Source organism: Calonectris borealis, chromosome 1 (assembly GCF_964195595.1).
Source record: "Calonectris borealis chromosome 1, bCalBor7.hap1.2, whole genome shotgun sequence".
NCBI classification, from domain to species: Eukaryota; Metazoa; Chordata; class Aves; order Procellariiformes; family Procellariidae; genus Calonectris; species Calonectris borealis.
The window spans coordinates 5032265-5051329 of NC_134312.1; the positions used below are offsets into that span (position 1 = coordinate 5032265).

General features: G+C 43.7%; 1 protein-coding gene across 1 annotated transcript in view; it reads right to left on the reverse strand.

Moving 5' to 3' along the window:
• Window positions 1–19065, reverse strand: part of ITIH5 (inter-alpha-trypsin inhibitor heavy chain 5) — a 50152-nt gene that overhangs the window by 21876 nt on the left and 9211 nt on the right. Inside the window, exons 4-7 of the mRNA XM_075143146.1 lie at window positions 18698–18805; window positions 16465–16715; window positions 8264–8433; window positions 6597–6713 (exon numbers count right to left, since the gene is read on the reverse strand). Of these exons, the coding sequence (XP_074999247.1) occupies window positions 6597–6713; window positions 8264–8433; window positions 16465–16715; window positions 18698–18805 (646 nt within the window). The remainder of the gene's footprint in view (window positions 1–6596; window positions 6714–8263; window positions 8434–16464; window positions 16716–18697; window positions 18806–19065) is intronic.

Sequence of the window (19065 nt, forward strand, 5' to 3'; positions counted from 1 at the left end):
ATGATCTGATTTCTCAGAAACTGGAGTTTCATGTGCCCAGAGAGCAGAGTAGATGCTAAGTCTGCAATCTCATTGCAGTGTTGAGGATATAAATAAATGCTTGTACAAAGTTTTAAGGAGGCAAGCTCTTATCAGCACCAAGCATCATTACTTCAAGCATTTATCAACAGTGCAGTATGGATTATATTTGGAGCAGTAAACGTTTCTGTACAATAAGTCAAAGGGAAATGTTTAAAGGCTGCCCCACCATGCCATACAGAAATAATCCCACTGGAAACAACGGGGCAGACAGCCAGACTGACACAGCAGTGTATGAAGGCCACATTCTTATCTTGTGCTTAGCTCATTTTAAGTGGGATCACATCCCGTAACATGCCAGTCAGACACTCAAACCCTCACCCTATCAGCATGACAAACAATTTCCATGGAGCTAACAGCAAAAAGGTCAACACCAAGGGAAAAGTGCCCCATGCCCTCAATAAAGAGCTTGACATCTCTCCCTCTGCCCATCCTCAGAAGATGGCGTTAGTCCCAGCGCATGAAAACGGTTCCAACAACTTGGGACTTTCATTCTCTGTCACACAGATCAGCTACCGACACAGTCCTGGGAAGAGATGACATGCCCAAGAGGCTGTCCACAGCACATCCCCTCGATTTCAGCAACCATTAGCTGCTACGTTATGCGGCGGGAGTTGGGCTGAGACACAGGTTGCTATGCTTTTCATGTTGATTAGCCTCCATTCTTCATCATGTAGCTAGTCTCTCACAGTTGGTGCCTCAGCAGACGGAAGCCTGCCACGTTTGAAGCTTTCCCTTCGCAGAACATCCTACTTGTGCGTGTAACCTGCTTGGAGAGATGCGTTGCTCCTTCACGGAGAGATGTTTCCACGGGGAAAAGGTCTGTGCTATTTCACCAAGGAGAGATTGCACCATTCCTACTCAGGGAGGAGGTGTTCTTTCTCCATGCTGTACTTCCACGAAGATGAAGTATCTGTTATCCCTTTGCAGAGGCTGTGACTCTGTAGCCACCTCCTCTCCTAGCCCTGGCCCTTTTTCCTTGAACTGTGATACCTCTTACTTTTAGATGTGACTTCCCATTTTCATCTCCAGTGAGCAAGGGATGGTGACAATGGTTGGCTGGTTGGAGCAAAGACCTAGCACTTTTGCTCAGGGTTAACATTAAGCAATACAAGAGCACTAAATTGTTCTTTAAAAAAAGCAAACTTCCTACCCGAGAGTCTGCCACAGGGCCCTCACAGTCCTCCAACACCTGCTCCCCTTCCCATTTTCCCCATTTCCAAATCCTCTCAACGTCTCCAGGATCTACACTCCCTCCTCCACATCCCTGCTTCCAACCCTTCTCCTGCCCACTTCCATCCCAAGCCACTGCCTCAGACGTGAGCAGAAGCCAAGTCTTTGCCCAAAACTCTGCAGAGAAGAGAGCAGAAGTTTTGAAGAAGATGAAGTCACTACATCAGGGGTAACTATCCAAGCAAAAAGGTCTCTCCTCATGACACAGGTAGTATCATATCCCTCATTCCTAAGGGACCTCAAATTACATCATGTGGACTTCAGAGTCAGAACTGCCTGTGAACACTGTTTGATGACTTCATGCAGTAATATAACATGGAAGACCTCACTCCAGCAGGCTTCCACACGAGGTCCCGCAAGCACTTCTGAGCTTCAACTGCTCTTCACAGTTAGACACAGACTGTCCCAGTTGAGCAATGTGTAGCACACACCCCATATTAGGGTGAAGGGGTATTTACTACAAAATAGGAATGTTGTTGCAAGCAGCATTAGGCTAATAGCTTAAGTCTTGGCAAAGATCACCTGTCTTTTAGACTTGGGGGATTTTCTACAGCCATAAGCCCAGCCATGGGTTTGCCAGCTAAACAGAGAAGACTCTGCAGAGACAAGCACAGACAAAAAAGTTAACCTACCTAAGTTCATATAACAGATCCATGACGAAAACATGAATAGAAGCCAGGTCTGGCTTCCAGGTATTGCTCCAGCAACTGGGAAAACACAATTCCAGCTTGGAAAGGACTATTAAAGAAACCCAGATCTATAGTTTCATGGACTTGCATGTGTATGCCAGGGCCTTAAGCATACCAGTATTCTTTAATGCCTCTGATCAGCCCCACCTGGGGCCTCCACCCACACTCCTGCCCATTTAAGCTCCAGCCTGGGCCCTCAGTCCCAGTCCCAGACCAAGAGAGCTATGCTAGTTGTTTCTGCCACAGCTATGCCTGGTCATAGACCTCAATGACCCCAACTGACTTCCCAGCTTGACTTTGCCCCTTCCTTTTCATTATGGACTTGTCTGGTGATCACTGGGCTGTGTCTGTCGCTTCAGTAGCACCTGTTTTCAGTTCATCCTTTAATGAATTCAGCAAAGGTCCCATTGAAACCCTTGGGAGAACTCTCAGTATCTTCATGGGGTTTCAGGTCAAGCCTCAGCAGCATTTCCACGCTAAACTCTGCAGTTGCCTTTGAACCCTATTTACTCTGAACCCAACTAAGGGACTTGTGATTTACAGGTGGGCTGGGGTCTTCCTGGGAAATTCTGTCTCTACTTCTACTGCCTCAGAATGAAGCAAATCAGCTGGGGGCATGTTGGCTGTTAGTCCTGAGACCAGAAGCAGATGCTCCCTGTCCTGAACATCTGAGGGCATCTTGCTCTGAAGGTTACTTGTTTCTCTGTATGACCCTGTCATTATTTATAAATGTTAGGGTTTGGGGAAGGCAGATTAATTTGCTGCGTGACAGGTCCTTGCACCTTTCTTGTAAGCTGGGCAATTAAAGTCTATATGGATCTGACATCTTATTTACTGTAGTAGCTCTTATATTCCACATTCACATCTACAGAGAAGACTGAGATGACACAGCTGTTGTGTATTCCCAAGTAGGAGGCAGCTGCATGAAGTTGTCGGTGCTGGAGACACTGCATACAGTTCTTCTGCATTCACTCAGGTTGTTGCTTTCCAATAGAAATGGAAAAGCTGACAAATCTTTCCTCTTCACAGTAACTTTAAACTCACTAAAGGCTGTAATTAGAATTAGCATTTTTTCCAAAGTCCCCTGGTGATTTAAGGTAGTTCTCCTGGGCAGCAGCCATTATTTGGACCAGTAGCCAACAGGCCCGCAGCCAGCTCTGCAGCAACCAGCAGAAGTCAGTGGAGTTTGGAGTGAGAACATCGGGTGTTCAGGTGCTTGTCTGCTCTCTGAAACTACTGGGAGGGAGTCTGTGTGCTGAGGCACAGAGGTTTAGGGGTATATAAGGCACTCAGGCTCGGAAGGGCTCAGACAGCGTGGGTCACGGATCAAGGGCACCGACAGCGTCCCTTGGATGGATGTAGGCAAATAAACTGAAGCACTTGCAAATACGCAGCAGCTCCCAGCTTCAGCTGAGTTCCTCCTAGAGCAATTAACCTCAAAGAAAATTACAGTCTGGCACACTATCATTGACAAGTTGCCAGGCTTGCGGTGTAGCCAACTGTTTAACTGAGTGTGTGGGCATTTATTGCCTGTGGGAAAGGTAAGGTGAAATGAATCTGTGGTTGAAACAACTACATTTTACCTCATGTCTGCAAAATATCTGCAAACCCATCCTCTTGTGGACACATTCATAGCTTGGAACATGCTTGTTCTATAACACTGAATTGCAAGCTGATAAAGGTCCTTTTTCACCATGTTCAGTGAAGTTGGGGATAATCATGGTAATCACAAGGTGGTGAACCTATAACTGGCCCCTCTTTCTCCTAGTTATACCAATGTAAAAGTGCTATGTCCCCCTCTACCTGCCCAAAGGTACCATAAAAATCAGCAGGTCAGACTGCTCAAAGGACAAATTGTTTTGCTGCCCAGTAAACCTTGCAGATATAACCTGTTCCCCAGGCTTTTCTGGCTCCTGTTAAAAGCAACTATTCCGCACAGAGCTTCCTGTCTCTTTGCAAATGAAAGAACCAAGCTCATGAGGACAAAAACAGTATCGACTTCATGAAGGTGACTGAAGAGTGCAAAATCTCTTCAAGTTACTATAGAAAAGGGTGCACAGCTGATGTTTCTCATCCTTGCTTATACAACCTTAAAAACTGTCCTTTGCCATAGTTACTGCAGCTGACCTGCAAGAGCACTCGATACAAGCGCTGACTGTATTTTTAGCTGATCTTGCATGTGACTTAGTAGAAAGAAATGAGGAAAGACAGTCCCATGGGAATTCCCAGCTCTCTACACACAACCATAGATCACCACAGCTGCAAGAGTCCGAGAGAAAAGAAGAAAAGGAGGCATTTCCTCTGCTCAGATGTATCTTGCCACCAGAGGACGTGTCTGTGATTTAACAAACATCTTAATAACAACATTTGGGTAAAAAGGCCACTGAGCAGACATGGGCCATGGCTGTGACTGATCACACTTTCTTAGTGTACCAAAAGAGGCATATTATTCAGCCAGTCCTAGATCTTGGTCTTTCCTTGACTAATCTGTGTGGGCTTTTCATGATTTAGGTCATAATTCCATGAAGTTCTATTTTTTGGAGCAGTTGAAACCAGAGGAAGATAAGTGCTTCCTGCACGTAGCACTCCTCCATAACGTACCAGTGGTTCTCCAAAAAAGAGTATATTTGAGATAACAGGGCAAAAAATCGGGTACAACCTTGACGAAGGTTCTGGCTAAACACTTCTCTCACTTCAGGCTCAAGAGGCACCTCTTTGTACCTAGCTGGCCTAAGATTTGTGTATGTATAGCATTAGGAGCTAGCTAGGCTATGAAGTAGACCTTCAAGGGTTAATCCCTGGCCATGTTGTTTCTAGTAAGTATGTGAAAAAGAAACATTAATTCGCTCAGGAGGAGAATAAAAGCTTTCATAGTACAAGGTTAATCTGCTGACCCAAGGCGCTACTTGCGCAGCTCACCCTAGCACCAAAGCCCGTCAGAGTCTTAATCTCGCCGGTTCAGCGCTGCGTCGCTGACTGTCTGCTTTCAGTATACAGCACTGGGTGCATTTGCACAGCATCTGTTTATTCTGCGAGGCAAGGCAGACATTTTTCAACAGAAGGATAACAGAAAGCCAAGAGCCAGGCTCTGTCCACAGGGATTTTAAAGATTCAAAGGCATCTTCATTCAAGACCTGATTCAGCGTAGTACTAGGTATGTTTGTTGACAAGTCTGTTTGCTGCTCCAGTCACTGGGGAAGGTAATTAGGAGCCATAAAAGTCATACTCCATTTTAGCTCACAGTGGAGATAATTTGATTTAATAAGGGATACAGCTTCTAAATTAAGATTTATGATCGCTATCGAAACCAGACAGTAAAGTTTTTAGCAGAGATATATGTATGCCCCAATGTCCTTGTTCAAAGATAGAGAACTGCCAGAGAATGACCATGGTCTGTGTTTGTCAAGGACATTCAGGCTAGTGTTCATGGTCAAGGGAAAAAAAAGGCTCTCAAATAACCACACTTTCCAGAAATATCACCATGTTCCAGGGTTACAACAGGACACCATCCATACAAGCTGAAACTGCCCCATATTGGTGTCAAGCTATGTGGAAACTGTTCACTTTCTGCTGTCATTAGCTCAGCCATGGTGAGAAAGTAGAAGGTAAAGGTGTGGCCATTCAACAGACAGAAGCCAACTAACTTCTCCATATCTCATGCCTGTGGCACAAGTCTTCAAATGGAAGGAAACAATACTAACCCCACCAGGACTTTTCTCCTTTTCTGCATAGATACCTAAGATGGGAACTGGACTTAGCTCTCCAGTGTGAGTGCAGACCTGAGATGTATCTGTCAAATCATTCAGAACAGAATTGAAGTCTTCATCTCTGCTTCTTGTTTAGGCAGATAATATTGAGAAAGAGAGTATATTCCCCCAGACATAGTCTGCTTCTAGATAATACTGTGCTGAGAGAAACAGTATATTCCCCAGGCACGGTGCCCTTCCAAGCCAACTACTTGGCTGCTGAACTGGAGATGGTTTCCATCTGTCCTGCTCAGAGAAGTGAAGAAGCAAAAATGTTTAGGCACCAGCCTGAACCCTCCATGTCAAAGGTCAATTTTAAGCATTGGAGATGTGCCCTTCAGCTTGTAATGTTGGCTCATGTCAAGATCTGTGCCCTGGAAAAAATGCCTGAGATTTGTGCTGAAAGACTCGGATTTTCAAACAGGACAAATTGACCTTTCTTTCAACAGAACCCATTGAGTTATACATTGCTAAGGGTTTTGCCAAGGTGATGTAAAGACAGCAGTATCTTTTCTCTGCTGTTAAGCTGGATACAATGGTCTGCTGAATGCACTTTGCTGGGACTGCCCGGGACAATCCTACCTGCAGCATCCCAGCTCAGGTTTGACAGCACCGACCTTTTTTACAGAGTGATGAAGTCCTCTGCACTTCTTAATCTCATCCCATTCCCACTAACATGATAATTTCTCATTGCAGGTAAATCATCTCACCTTGAGGTTTCTTCAGAGCCTCCTCTCACCTCAGACATAGCAAACATTTTGCAGAAGAACCCATCTGGTGAGATGAAGCCTGAATCAAGCTCTCTGCAACCTTACAGCCAACCAGTCTATAATAAATGCAAGGACCTCACCTGTTTCAGTTTCGTTCCCACCATGGAAGCACTGCTGTCAAGCACAAAGACAACGTTCTTTGGCAGTGGAGGAAGATCTGTGGGAGCGAAGTAGTGCACGAAATACCCATTAAGAATCTGTGGAAGAGCAAGGAAGACAAGAATCAAAGGCAGATCGTGATGCAATGTCCACACACATCATTATGGGATATTTCGTTGAGCACACTTGATCCTGCCTTCAATCTCCGTGTCTACATTGCAGGATATAAGTGCTCCTTGATATCCCTCTTAATCCTGGTCCCCTGTTTATCCAGACTGGGGGAGCCTACTGGAGCTCTCCACATCTCCTTCCATGGTGGACATTGGGATTTCCTTCTAAATGCAGTAAGGATATAACATGTGTACCCAGGGATCAGAACCACAACATGCGTTTGGGGAACTGGTCTTGTATCCAGATATATACAGCCAGCATATTGAGAAACTGAAAAGCAGATACACGAGCGGTGTTCCCCAGGGCTCAGTTTTGGGGCCGGTCCTGTTCAATATCTTTATTAACGATCTGGACGAGGGGATCGAGTGCTCCCTCAGTAAGTTTGCAGACGACACCAAGTTGGGCGGGAGTGTTGATCTGCTGGAGGGTAGGAAGGCTCTGCAGAGGGACCTGGACAGGCTGGATCGATGGGCCAAGGCCAACTGTATGAGATTCAACAAGGCCAAGTGCCGGGTCCTGCACTTCGGCCACAACAACCCCAGGCAACGCTACAGGCTTGGGGAAGAGTGGCTGGAAAGCTGCCCAGAGGAAAAGGACCTGGGGGTACTGGTTGACAGCCGGCTGAACATGAGCCGGCAGTGTGCTCAGGTGGCCAAGAAGGCCAACGGCATCCTGGCCTGTATCAGAAATAGTGTGGCCAGCAGGAGCAGGGAGGTGATCGTGCCCCTGTACTCGGCACTGGTGAGGCCGCACCTCGAATACTGTGTTCAGTTTTGGGCCCCTCACTACAAGAAGGACATGGAGGTGCTGGAGCGCGTCCAGAGGAGGGCAACGAAGCTGGTGAAGGGCCTGGAGCACAAGTCTGATGAGGAGCGGCTGAGGGAACTGGGGTTGTTTAGCCTGGAGAAGAGGAGGCTGAGGGGAGACCTCATCGCACTCTACAACTACCTGAAAGGAGGTTGTAGCGAGGTGGGTGTTGGTCTCTTCTCCCAAGTAACTAGCGATAGGACAAGAGGAAATGGCCTCAAGTTGTGCCAAGGGAGGTTTAGATTGAACATTAGGAAAAATTTTTTTACTGAAAGAGTGGTCAGGCCTTGGAACAGGCTGCCCAGGGAAGTGGTGGAGTCACCATCCCTGGAGGTATTTAAAAGACGTGTAGATGAGGCGCTTAGGGACATGGTGTAGTGGGCATGGTGGTGTTGGGTTGACGGTTGGACACGATGATCTTAGAGGTCTTTTCCAACCTGTATGATTCTATGATTCTATGAAAAAAGAAACTCAGTGAAGTAGGTACCTGTGGTTTTTAAGTCCATCTTGTGGCTGCCAACTGACTGGTTTTCTTTTGCATAGTTCTTACAAGATGGAGAAGTAGTCTTCACTTGGAAAACATTTTCCAGGGCATTTGGAGAACGCAAGACAATTGAACCATCTCAGGTATAGTTAATAAAACAGAAAAAATGAGTTATGCGTACAGTACCTGAACATCCCCAATACTCAGCTCCCTGTTGACATCATATCTAATTATGAAGTCTCCCAAAATGCCATTTCGGGCGATCCTGGTTTGCTCGACAACACTGGGGTTGAACGTAACTTTAGCTAAGGTTTTGGTATGTCCAACTACAGTAGAAGGAGGAGGAGAAACATCACCTGTTGAGATAAAACCACAATATTACAAATTTTTCCCATTGTCTTACAGATGTCTAAGCACAGTACACGGAGTATTACCATGGAATCAGGTCGACTAGCATAGTTACACACAGAGATTAAAGATTCAGCTCACCAGTGATAAATAAGAACTTAACAACCCCTCCCCTCTAATTCTAACCTGAAACCAACATTGCAATGCTATCAGGGATATAAATGTTCAGGTAGAATTCCTGTGCTCGCTTCTGTTTGGAGGTCACTGAACTCAAAGGCCAGATACTCTCTGTATGACTGTTAATTGCTTTCTGTAAATCACGAACACAACTTCAGACATGTATGTGGTATTCATTCCAGCCAACTCTAGACATCTAGAATGCAGATCCTATACCTGAGATCCTGCCAGTCAATGCAAGTATGATTATTTGACCTGTTTAAACATTTCCTCTAGGATTAGATGAATCATACTGCAGATTTTTCCCTATTGATTATAAACAGTTCTTGAAGTGACTTGTTCAGATGTACTGTAGGCATGTGAGGTGGGATTGATCTGACTAATTGATCGCTTGATCTGACAAGTGTTTTATGTGCAATGTCTACATCTGAACAAGTCATCTTAGCTGCCTTTATGTTCAGCAAAGGGTTATCAGTATAGTCGCTGCAATTTCAGTCTTACTGATTGAGCCAAAATCAAACACTTGCTAGTGTGGTCATGCAAACTCACCCTAATCTCCGAGAGCCTTTCCTGAGTCAGTGAAGAGAGATGTGCCTTTAAGAGGGCATCTCAGAGAAAGACAATAATTTAGGTCTGAGTCACCCTGAAGGAAACTCTGCTTGTCTTGTTAGCTGTGTTCATTTTTTAAAGTTGAGGGATATGGAGATTCCTTGTTGTCTCTCTGTGTGGCTAAAATCCCACCTTACTCTCTTTTGGTGTTCGTTCCCTCTGAACTCCGTAAGGACCCTTACATGAGACGGACCAAAGGTCAGATTTGGCCTTGAACTTCCCCAGATTTTGAGGGCTTTCCCCCTTATCCTAACTAGCTATTGAAAACACCAAAATGCTGTTCTTCTTGGGTGCTTCAACTCTCACAGTGATTATTCCAACACTCCTCTGAGGCACAGAAGTTCTATTATATCTGCTCAGGTGCTGATTAAAATTGGTGGGAATGAGCTGCTTAATTATACTCTGTTTGGGGGTCTCAAATCTTTGCCAAAGATGGCCCAGGAAGTCTGTGGTATGGCAGGGGAAAGAAAAGATGGGTGAGATTCAGTTCCAGTTTAGGTGTTCACAATGCAAGTACCTGCATCTGAGCTTATTTCGAGCCTCCCATTATGCTCAGTGGAGATCAGGTCAGGAGTGTCAGGGGAGATTAGGGTATGATACATCTGGCCAGACATAGGCATCTGCTTTAAGATAATTTTAATTATGTGCTATGCCCCATTAACAATACTGATCACAATAACAAGGTGCAGGCAGTCTTGGAAAGCTCCACTCCAGGGGTTCCTATGACACTGTCCATGTAACGAGAGGTGGCACTTCTCCACCTTTGTGAAGTGCTTTGAGCAGCATTAGAGGAATGCAGCGTGACTTCTGTCTGCAACATTGAACACAATCCACCTCACATCCAGACCCCACAGTGATTTACAAAATCGGATACATATGATTATGTCCATTTAACAAGTAGGAAAATGGAGGCATGGAGTAGTTACCTAACTCACCTGGCTTCCCACAGGTCAAAGTCCATAGAAATGCCAGGACTAGGGTTCTTGTGGGTTTATAAAATGATTAGCCAAAGCTGTGATGTTTACTCTGAAGTGCTATGTACAATCTAGACTCCTCTAGGCAAAGGGATGAAAGTAAGAGTCATAAATCAATAGCACTCTAGGATTTTACTTTCATGTTGATTTGGCTTAACTTTTATAGCTGTTCTGTGAGTGCATTTGAATAGACAAGGCACAAGACCGTACTAAGGAGGCAGGGAAGGGTTTTCTCATAGGCCCAACTTCTACACAAATAAATTATAGTTGGAGGACCTGGAATGTGAAACAAACTCAATAGCAAAAGTCTTGACCAAGGAGGCTGAATGACAGATATTACTCAATTTCAGTAAAGTCAAAAATAGACTCTGCATCATGGCTTCTCTGACTATGCCAATTCCAATCCATCCATCCTGATGGAATCAGAGAGAGAGGTCCCAGCCAGTACATTGAAACCACTTAAGGACATTAGTGTTGGATCTTAAAGGGGGCTTATAAAATGATTACCCAAGAACTTTGACATTTTTTTCTAAAATCTGTGTACAGTTCAGATTTCTCCAGGCAAAGAAAAGTCATAAATCAATAGCTCTATCAGATTTTACCTCCATCTTGATTTGTTTTTACTTTTATAGCTGCCCTTTGATCTGATGAATCAACAGATGTAATATGTTTTTAATACACAATGCATCAGTTTTGCTTGTATTGGCCTTCCCGGATTTTCCATTTGTCTTCTATCACTTCCAAAATCCCATTTAACTGCCAGTGTGTGGGAAATGCCTAGAATTCATAGAAACGGCTTAACAGTTCATTTATATTTTCTGATCTATTTGAGAGTTTTACATTACTTCTCCTCAACCACTGAAAAGCAAGCATTGTTGTTGGTTAGGCTGCCTGGCCATATCACATCAGGGTTAGTGAAAGTCTCACACTGGACACAGAAGCTCTCTCCTTATACCTACTGCACATATACCTCTGTGACTGTGGCCTTTGGACTTCACTTCTGTGTTACTCTGCCATAAGTACATTGATGGGTGAGCACAATATGCTGTGCGCCACAACAGCATGAGTTCCCGTCCTAGCATTTCTATGGATTCTGACCATCTGAAATTAGCTGAGTTAGGTAGCCACTCCGTGCCTCAGTTTCCCCATCTGTTAAATGGGCATAATCACATGTATCTAGTTTTGTAAAGCACTGTGGACTCTAGATGAGATCATGTGGATCACATTGCATCCCTGTATTACTCCTCAAAACACTCTTTGGAGGTGAGAAATGTCATCCCCTGTAACACAGACAGTTTTTAGGAACCCCTGGAAAGGAGGTTTCCAAGGCTGCCTCACATAGCCATTGCCAGTGACAAGAATAGCTGGGGAAGCTCCCCATGTTTTTCATCTCTGTCCCTCATCTCCCATCTCCCAGGACAGAGACTAAAAACAAAACATGGTCTAATAGAGAAGATCCAAAATAACTTTTTTTTTGCCCTGGAATAATAGAAATCAGGACTGGAAGGCAGGTTATCTAATCCATTGCATGTTCCCAGACTGAATCCCTTCCCACTTCATTTTATGACATGGTCTGGAAACACCCCAGACCTGCAGTAATGGAAACTCAGTACCTGCCCTTGCCAGGCCTTTCCAGAGCTTCTCTTTTTCACTGTTAGACATTTTCAATGTCTAATTTACATTTTTCTTTCTGGATTATAAACCCATGACTTCTTGTTCTTTCTGTTATTGACACAGAAAGCACAGTATTCTTTTCCTCCTTCCAGCAGCCTTTTATATATCCGAATACAGTTACTATGTCTTCCCCCAGGTTTCTTTTTTAGGCAGTACTTGATATCTGGATCACAATTACTCTCCTCTGTTTATTGGCCCGGTTCTTTTCAAACAGGTGACTGAGAGAGGAAAATCTATGAGATATTGCAGAGTACAGAGCATGAATGAGCTCCAAAGACTTAAGCTGGTCTGTGCTCACACTGAGGTAGTTAATAGGGCCTTTAGACAAACTTTGCACCAAATTCAGCTAAAGAAGTAAATGGAGCAGGAAAAAACATTTTGTGAAACTGTAGTCCTCACATGATGAACAGTTAAATCTAAATTATTTTAGAGACTGGCAGAGTCGGGATTAGAGCTCAAATGCAAAGTTCATCCTCCGTTAACACGTGAAAACTGTGATAAGAAATAAAAACCTTTCTGAGACCTATGACTTTGAAGAGAAATAGCCATTCTCAAGCAGCCTAGTGTCTCCCTGCCCAAGTCCATGACTAGTTCTCACAACACTGCGCTGGAGGAAAAGCATGAGGACAGTCATTCCTGAGGATGCTGGGTAGGACATCATTCAGAAAATGGATCCATTCTGAGGTCACCAGAGGAAGCAAGATCATTGGCCTCAATGTCTCCTGTTTTGGGATTTGTATGTGACCAAGCATCCGCACATGCCAAAAGATCACTTTCCAAAACTCACATGTCTAATATCTTCCTTTGGGAAAAATACAACTCCCAAATGGAGCTGTGTGCACAGGAGTCACTGACAAAGGAAATATCCTGGAAAGAACTGTCATCACATTGTGTTTGCTCCATATTCAGAGAGGACATACACAGGACTTTCCAAGAGCCTCTGTCTATAGCAAAACACAGCTCTGCTTTTCATAAATCACTGGAATTTTGTGGAACCAAGTCCAATCTTTGTATCTTGGGCCCCTACAGCCAAAACCAGGCAGAATTGGACTCTTTACTGCTTCTGCTCCTACTGCTGTGATTTCTGCGCTGTTTTATAAATGGGGAAAAAAAGTGTCCTTCACTCTTTCTTATAAAGGGACATCTTCTTGTCTACAGATCTTTAAGTTTTATCTCTTCTGTTCATCACAGACTGTTTGGATACTAGCAGTTTGGCTGGAGTCAAAAGTGCCAATCCTGAATGACCATTAAACAGAGAAATTGTTTTTTCCATTATGCTTCCTGCATGGTACATTGGCTCTATGGATAGCATACAGAAAGCACCACAAATATGAGAGGACTGGTCCATGAAATAAAGGCAGATTAGCCATTCCTCCACTTTTGGTCATCTAAACTTTTTTTTTTTTTTAATTAGTTTTGCTGACAGCGTTTATTGCCACAACAGGTCGGTATTTCAGTTATGAACACCAATCACTGCTGGTGCTCATCATCTGGAGCTGTGGATGACTCCAAAGCCAAACATATTTGATTTTCAACTTAATTTGCCTATCCTACACTGGATCTTCAGGACCTGTACTCAGAAAAAGAACGTAGTTTCTTATCCAAATCAGTCAGAGTCAAAAGTGTCTAAATGACTTGTGAAGCTACATCCCATCCTCAACAATAGTTTCAGGTTGGTGGCACTTCAGACATGTTACTCAGAATGCCATTTAACTGATGACTTGATGTCACAATACGTTTTTCACCCAATACTCTCAAGGTAATTTATTAATACTTATCAAAATCTCACATTTTATCATTAATCGTGAGATACTATAGATGTCTTTGTAGACATAGGAAATTGAGGAAGAGAGTTTTCATGACATATTCAAACTCAAACCAGTCAGGCAGTACAATTTTTAATGTGCAGGTCTCCGTTCCTTATTTGGTCATTTTTTTAAGTCACGACCTCTCATTTGGGGCACCACAGGTAGCACAGTATGGCAGCATCTGGTCTGGCATCCGTTGCTGGCCACTTACTAGATTGCTACCATGCTCTCCAGTCAAGTGATACTGAAGAGTTTTAAGCCACAGGAATCCAAGAAGAGACCAGACGCTGTCTTTTTCCTGGTTTACTCCCAGTTTGCAGACTGTGTCCCAAGCAGCCATTCTTTAAATGTAAGACTCGCAATTCAGCTGTCTTTCACTTAAAAACCCATAGCCTTCCCTGGAGGCCTCGCTGGATGTGCAGATCTCATGCTCTTCGGTCTTTAGGTGTCATATGAGCAAGAAGGCTTTGCAGGGAGGATCGAATGACTCAGATGTTTCGCTTTTTTTGGATCAAGCTTGAGAGATGACAGCCGACTGGAATATAGTGCATTTCCAAGTGAAATGCTCCTTGCCTTGGCCTTGCCCTCCCTAGGAGTATTCTTTTGGTTTCCATTTGTGTTTAGGAAGGCAGGAAGTTCCTGTTGTCAGCTCCGAATGTGATTGACCTTCTTGGCCAGAAGAGGTCACAAGCGGTAAATCCCTCCTATCCAAAACAAGCTGTCCTTCTCTGCAACCTATATTAGACCCTTCTGAGACAGGTCTTTCTTTTTTCTTTTTTTTTTTTTTTTGGTCTGACTGCAAGTAATGTCCTAAGCTCCTCATTTTGCTTTAGATCAGAAAGAAGTTCAGCAAATCTACTGAATTCATTAACCCTATACACTCATCTGAGTGGCACACACCTGCGTACCAATGAAGACTTGATCTGGCAGAGACCCTCCTCACTGCCCATGATGGTCCCCAAAAGCGTGTTTGGCATTTCTTCCATAGCAGTGTTTTCATCACAACAAACAGTTTTCACCAACTGTATAGGGCAATTCCAGATAGAAAGGGTCTGTAATTGAATTCTGAGCAAGGATAAAGCACAGGGAATCTGAGTTTCAGCTGCTTTACCCATCCTGAAATGGGACAACTGTTTTATGTACATTTTACTGGCTAGGGAGGATTATGGAATCTTAGAGCTTGGGTCCATTTTTATATGAGCTGTTTTAAATTTGAAGCACAGTGCCAAGAATGATTGGTGCTCACAGATTGCCATTTGGAGAGCAAGTTACGAGAGTTTCCCCTGTATGTCATTTACATATAGGAATTTCCATACTGCACTAGACCAACACTGTGTCTGCTCTGCTTAGTCTGTCTCTAACCTTGATCAATGCCAGATCCTTTGCAGGAAACCAAATACCACAATGCACTATGATACTCCCTGATAGGTGAAAAAGGTTCCCTGTCCCTCCTGATGAGGGGCAGAGCACATGGATGTATGGCAGAGAGACTCTGTATAAGACTTGACCTGAAGCTAGTCCAAGTCACTGACAGCCTTGATTTCAACGTGATTTGGATGAAATCAGTAGCATCACACTGAGCAATCAGTTTAACTCCATGTTCACATGTTTTAGGGTTTTTACTTGGCAGACATGCACAGCTCCACTGATTTTGCTGGCATTGTGTCACTTAGAGTAACTGAGGATCAAGTCCTACAAGATTCCACATCCTGCTTCCAGCTCCAACTCACCCTCTTTTTTTGGTGAGGGTTTTTTGTCAACATGCAGCAATCAGAGCATCCTGTGCTCCTCACTGTTTACACTAGAAAAATTACCTTTACACTGTCTGAACAGTGAGTGAGGACAGTTGGGGGTAAGAGTAGACACTTGGACCGCGCTTAGTGCTTTGGCAAAACATGGATTTTCCTCTTGGAATTTCCCATGTTCTAAAATGCAGGATTTCCTATCTGCCTTGGCATGGATGGATGGAAAAAACAATTCACTTAAAATAAACAGTTCCCAGGAGATGTGGAGCCAGGGAAGAGCCTGCTCAAATGCTGAACACAAGGCCTGAAGGCCCAGTTCAAAGCTCGTAAAGACAATAGCAAGAAAAAATCTTATTGAGTTGTACGGGATCAGTCCTATATTTATTAAGCTTCAAAGTTCTCACATGCTTATGCACAGATCCCACATAGACACAGACGTCTATAGAAAATAGAACAAAAACCATTAGCCTTTATGATAAGACTGAATTCCCACCACTGAACTGCACAGAGTTCATAATCCTGAAATCCTTTTCATGTTGTAGCCATTATACCAGCTTTCATGAACCTGGAGATTGCCCAACCAGTGAATGAGCGATCTCTAAATAGGACTTGCTGATGGCCTGCCATGCTTAGAGACTTGCTTGTCATTCAGATGCAACCACCTCTGGGGTGGAATGTACCTGTCATACAACGAGTGCAGCAAGAATTAAGAAGGGAAAGTAAAAAATGTATCTTTCTAAATAAAGTTATAGTTGGAATTTGCCAGAATAATTTATACCTAATGAGCGGCTAGCATTTATTTTTCTTGTTGTCTTCATGAGATGTGTCCTCTGGTTTCTAATAGAGTCTTGATCCTAGACAATGCTGCTTTAATACAATGTCGGGGTTTTCTTTAATGCCTCATTTGGAACAGAGGGAAAGTGAATGAAACACCAGTCTACACAATTATCCAAGATTGCCTTGGAGAACTCCCAACACTGCCAGTCCAGTTCTTGAGAAGTGATTAAGGTCCCACGACTAACAGAACCATGGGTCATAAAATCTCTCCTTACCTTCAACTTTCCCATTGCCTTTATGCTTGCTGTTTCGAAGGGGAGGCACTTCCAGTGAAACTATGCCTGAGTTCTCCAGGATGTTCACCTCCACTCGTAACCTCCCCACCAGCTGCTGGGGCCGGATGCTGACTGTGTACTCATATTTTCCCAGTCGCCTTTGCAAAAGCTCTTCGTAATGCAGTAGGAACCTGGCCTGCATCTTGCGAGGAATGAAGACAGAAGCTTTGAATGTCTCATAGCCATTCTCCCTGGAAGGAAAATCCAAAGACACCTTCACACCCCATACACATCACATACCACGTCCTCCAGTGAATGATGAGTCTGGATTTTGTTGGTCCAATAAAAGTATTTCCTATCATTGAATATGTGAAACCAGCAAGAAAGAAAACATCCTAATGCTTCACAAAGCATTGGGCACATAGGAGGTTTCCACAGGAGGAAAGGTCTTAAAAGACGAGATAACTTCTTACAGAGAGGAGTATGACAGAAATGTATAACATGGAGCAGGGCCAGAGGAAAGGCTGTCTCTTGGTTTCTTACACAAAGGATTTGCAAGACCCATGTTTAATTCTTGGCTTTGCCACTGCTGACGCATTGCAATATCTTAAGCAAAGCACGAAAGAATTCCCCTTCCTTACTATTAGCTGTTTATAGCTACATACTCAAATAGGACCCTTAAGACAATTTCACCACTGGACACCTCTCTAAAAGCACTCTTCCGATTGACCACAGTGTGCCATCAGTCACCCAGCATACAACTGGCAGTCAGCTTTCTGTTCGCTAGTTTGAAATGAGATGAATTCCCACCTTTAGCCTTTATCGGCTTCGGCTGCCCTTCTGTTAAACAGAGATAACTTAAGATGCTCTACCTCCCATACAGTGCACTATAGTGTCCAGCTACCGGGCACTGATGTGATGCCAGGCACTACTATTTGTGATGGAAAAATAAAAAAGCCACATAACAAGAATGGAAACATTTAATGCCATGTAGGGGTAACTTCAGAACTCACTGATGTGAAATTTTGGTGATGCCCACAATTCAGTGAGTATTGAAAAGGATTTGAGGCTTCTAACACATATAAAAACATTTTTTTTTTTAGTGTTAGTCTTTAAGATAGTTGGAATGACATTTCTGGATCATACCAATGGTCTAACAATGACAGGTAATAATCACCTACAGAAGAGGATGCAACAGGGCAGAACAAGAGAAATATAGCTCTTCAAGAGAAATATAGAACTCTTTCAGGTTCTGCTAGTCTGTGTCTGGATCCTGAGACAGCATCCTTTGCTAAAGTTCCCTGATGGATTTTTCCTACCAAAAATTCACCTGGTCACTCTTTGAACCCATATTAAGTTTAACATCCACAATTTCTAGTGGCAAGAAACACAATTTATGTGAAGAATACTTTATTTTGGCCATTTTGAACCTGACATCTGATAATTTCATTCAATTTTCCCTAGTTTTTCTGTGAAAGACAGAAAACAAAAATTCCTTATTCTCCTTCCACATACCGCTCATAAGTTCAGATCTCTGTCAGACCTGTCCGTCCCCACAGTTCATTATTTCTCTGGTCTGAAAATCATCATCTATTTAGCTGTTCTTGATCATGTGTTCATGTTGGAATAGTGCTACTGTCCCAGGTAACTGGGAATAGTGCAGGATTTTCCAGACCAGCAAAATCCATCCAACGGTGCATATCTTTGAGAGCTATTTGGGTGAAATTAGAAGGGGAAAATACCCCATAGTGCTGCTGAAGTGCATTCAGGTGAACATAGAGGTTTTGAGATTATTAAAGGGATGAGACTTTCTGCCAGTGCTTGGCCAAGAGGACTGAACTCTGCCAAGTACCTAGAACAGGCCAAGTAAGCATGATTGCTAAAGGCTACCTGTGGTTCTACCACTAACTTTGTAGCCTTGAAGTTGTAACTCACTGCATTTCTGTGTACCTTAATTTTCCTGCCTGTTATTCAGGAAGTAACAACATTTCTTTCCCTCTCAATTACATCCTGGAGCATCTTGGATCTGAAAATGTCGTGTAAATGGGCTAGAAAAGGCCACGTGCAATTTTACATGACTTGGAGTATGGGAACGACACCAGGCAGTGTGAATAGCATTCTATTTAGTTCTTTCTTCCTGTCAGTCCATGGATGGGCATGCCAAAGCAGCTGAAATAAAGATGGAAGGGGAGTATGTCGCTTCCCAGAACACAGACAAATGCATGACACTTACCTTCCATCTGTAGGGCTCGGAGGTTTCTTGTGCCTTGCTTTGTCATCACTGCTATGTTTCTTTTCTTTCCCTGTGACTTCCCCATAATAAGTCTTGTTGCCAATGCTCCTGGAGAGACAGAGATGTCAGCGTGACCACTCTGCACCCATATACAGTGACAGCTGTACAGCTTGCTGGAGAAGGGTCACAGACTGTGCACAGGTGAATAGGCTGAGTGTGCTGCTGGTGTAACTCTCCTAGGTCCACTCGAGTCACTGAGACAGAAGCCAATTTAGAAGTTCCCTGGCTGGTTATACCAGCAGAGCACACCTTTAGTCCAGGAGTTTACCTCTCTAAAATGCCAATTCAGTAGGTAATCTCCAAAGCAT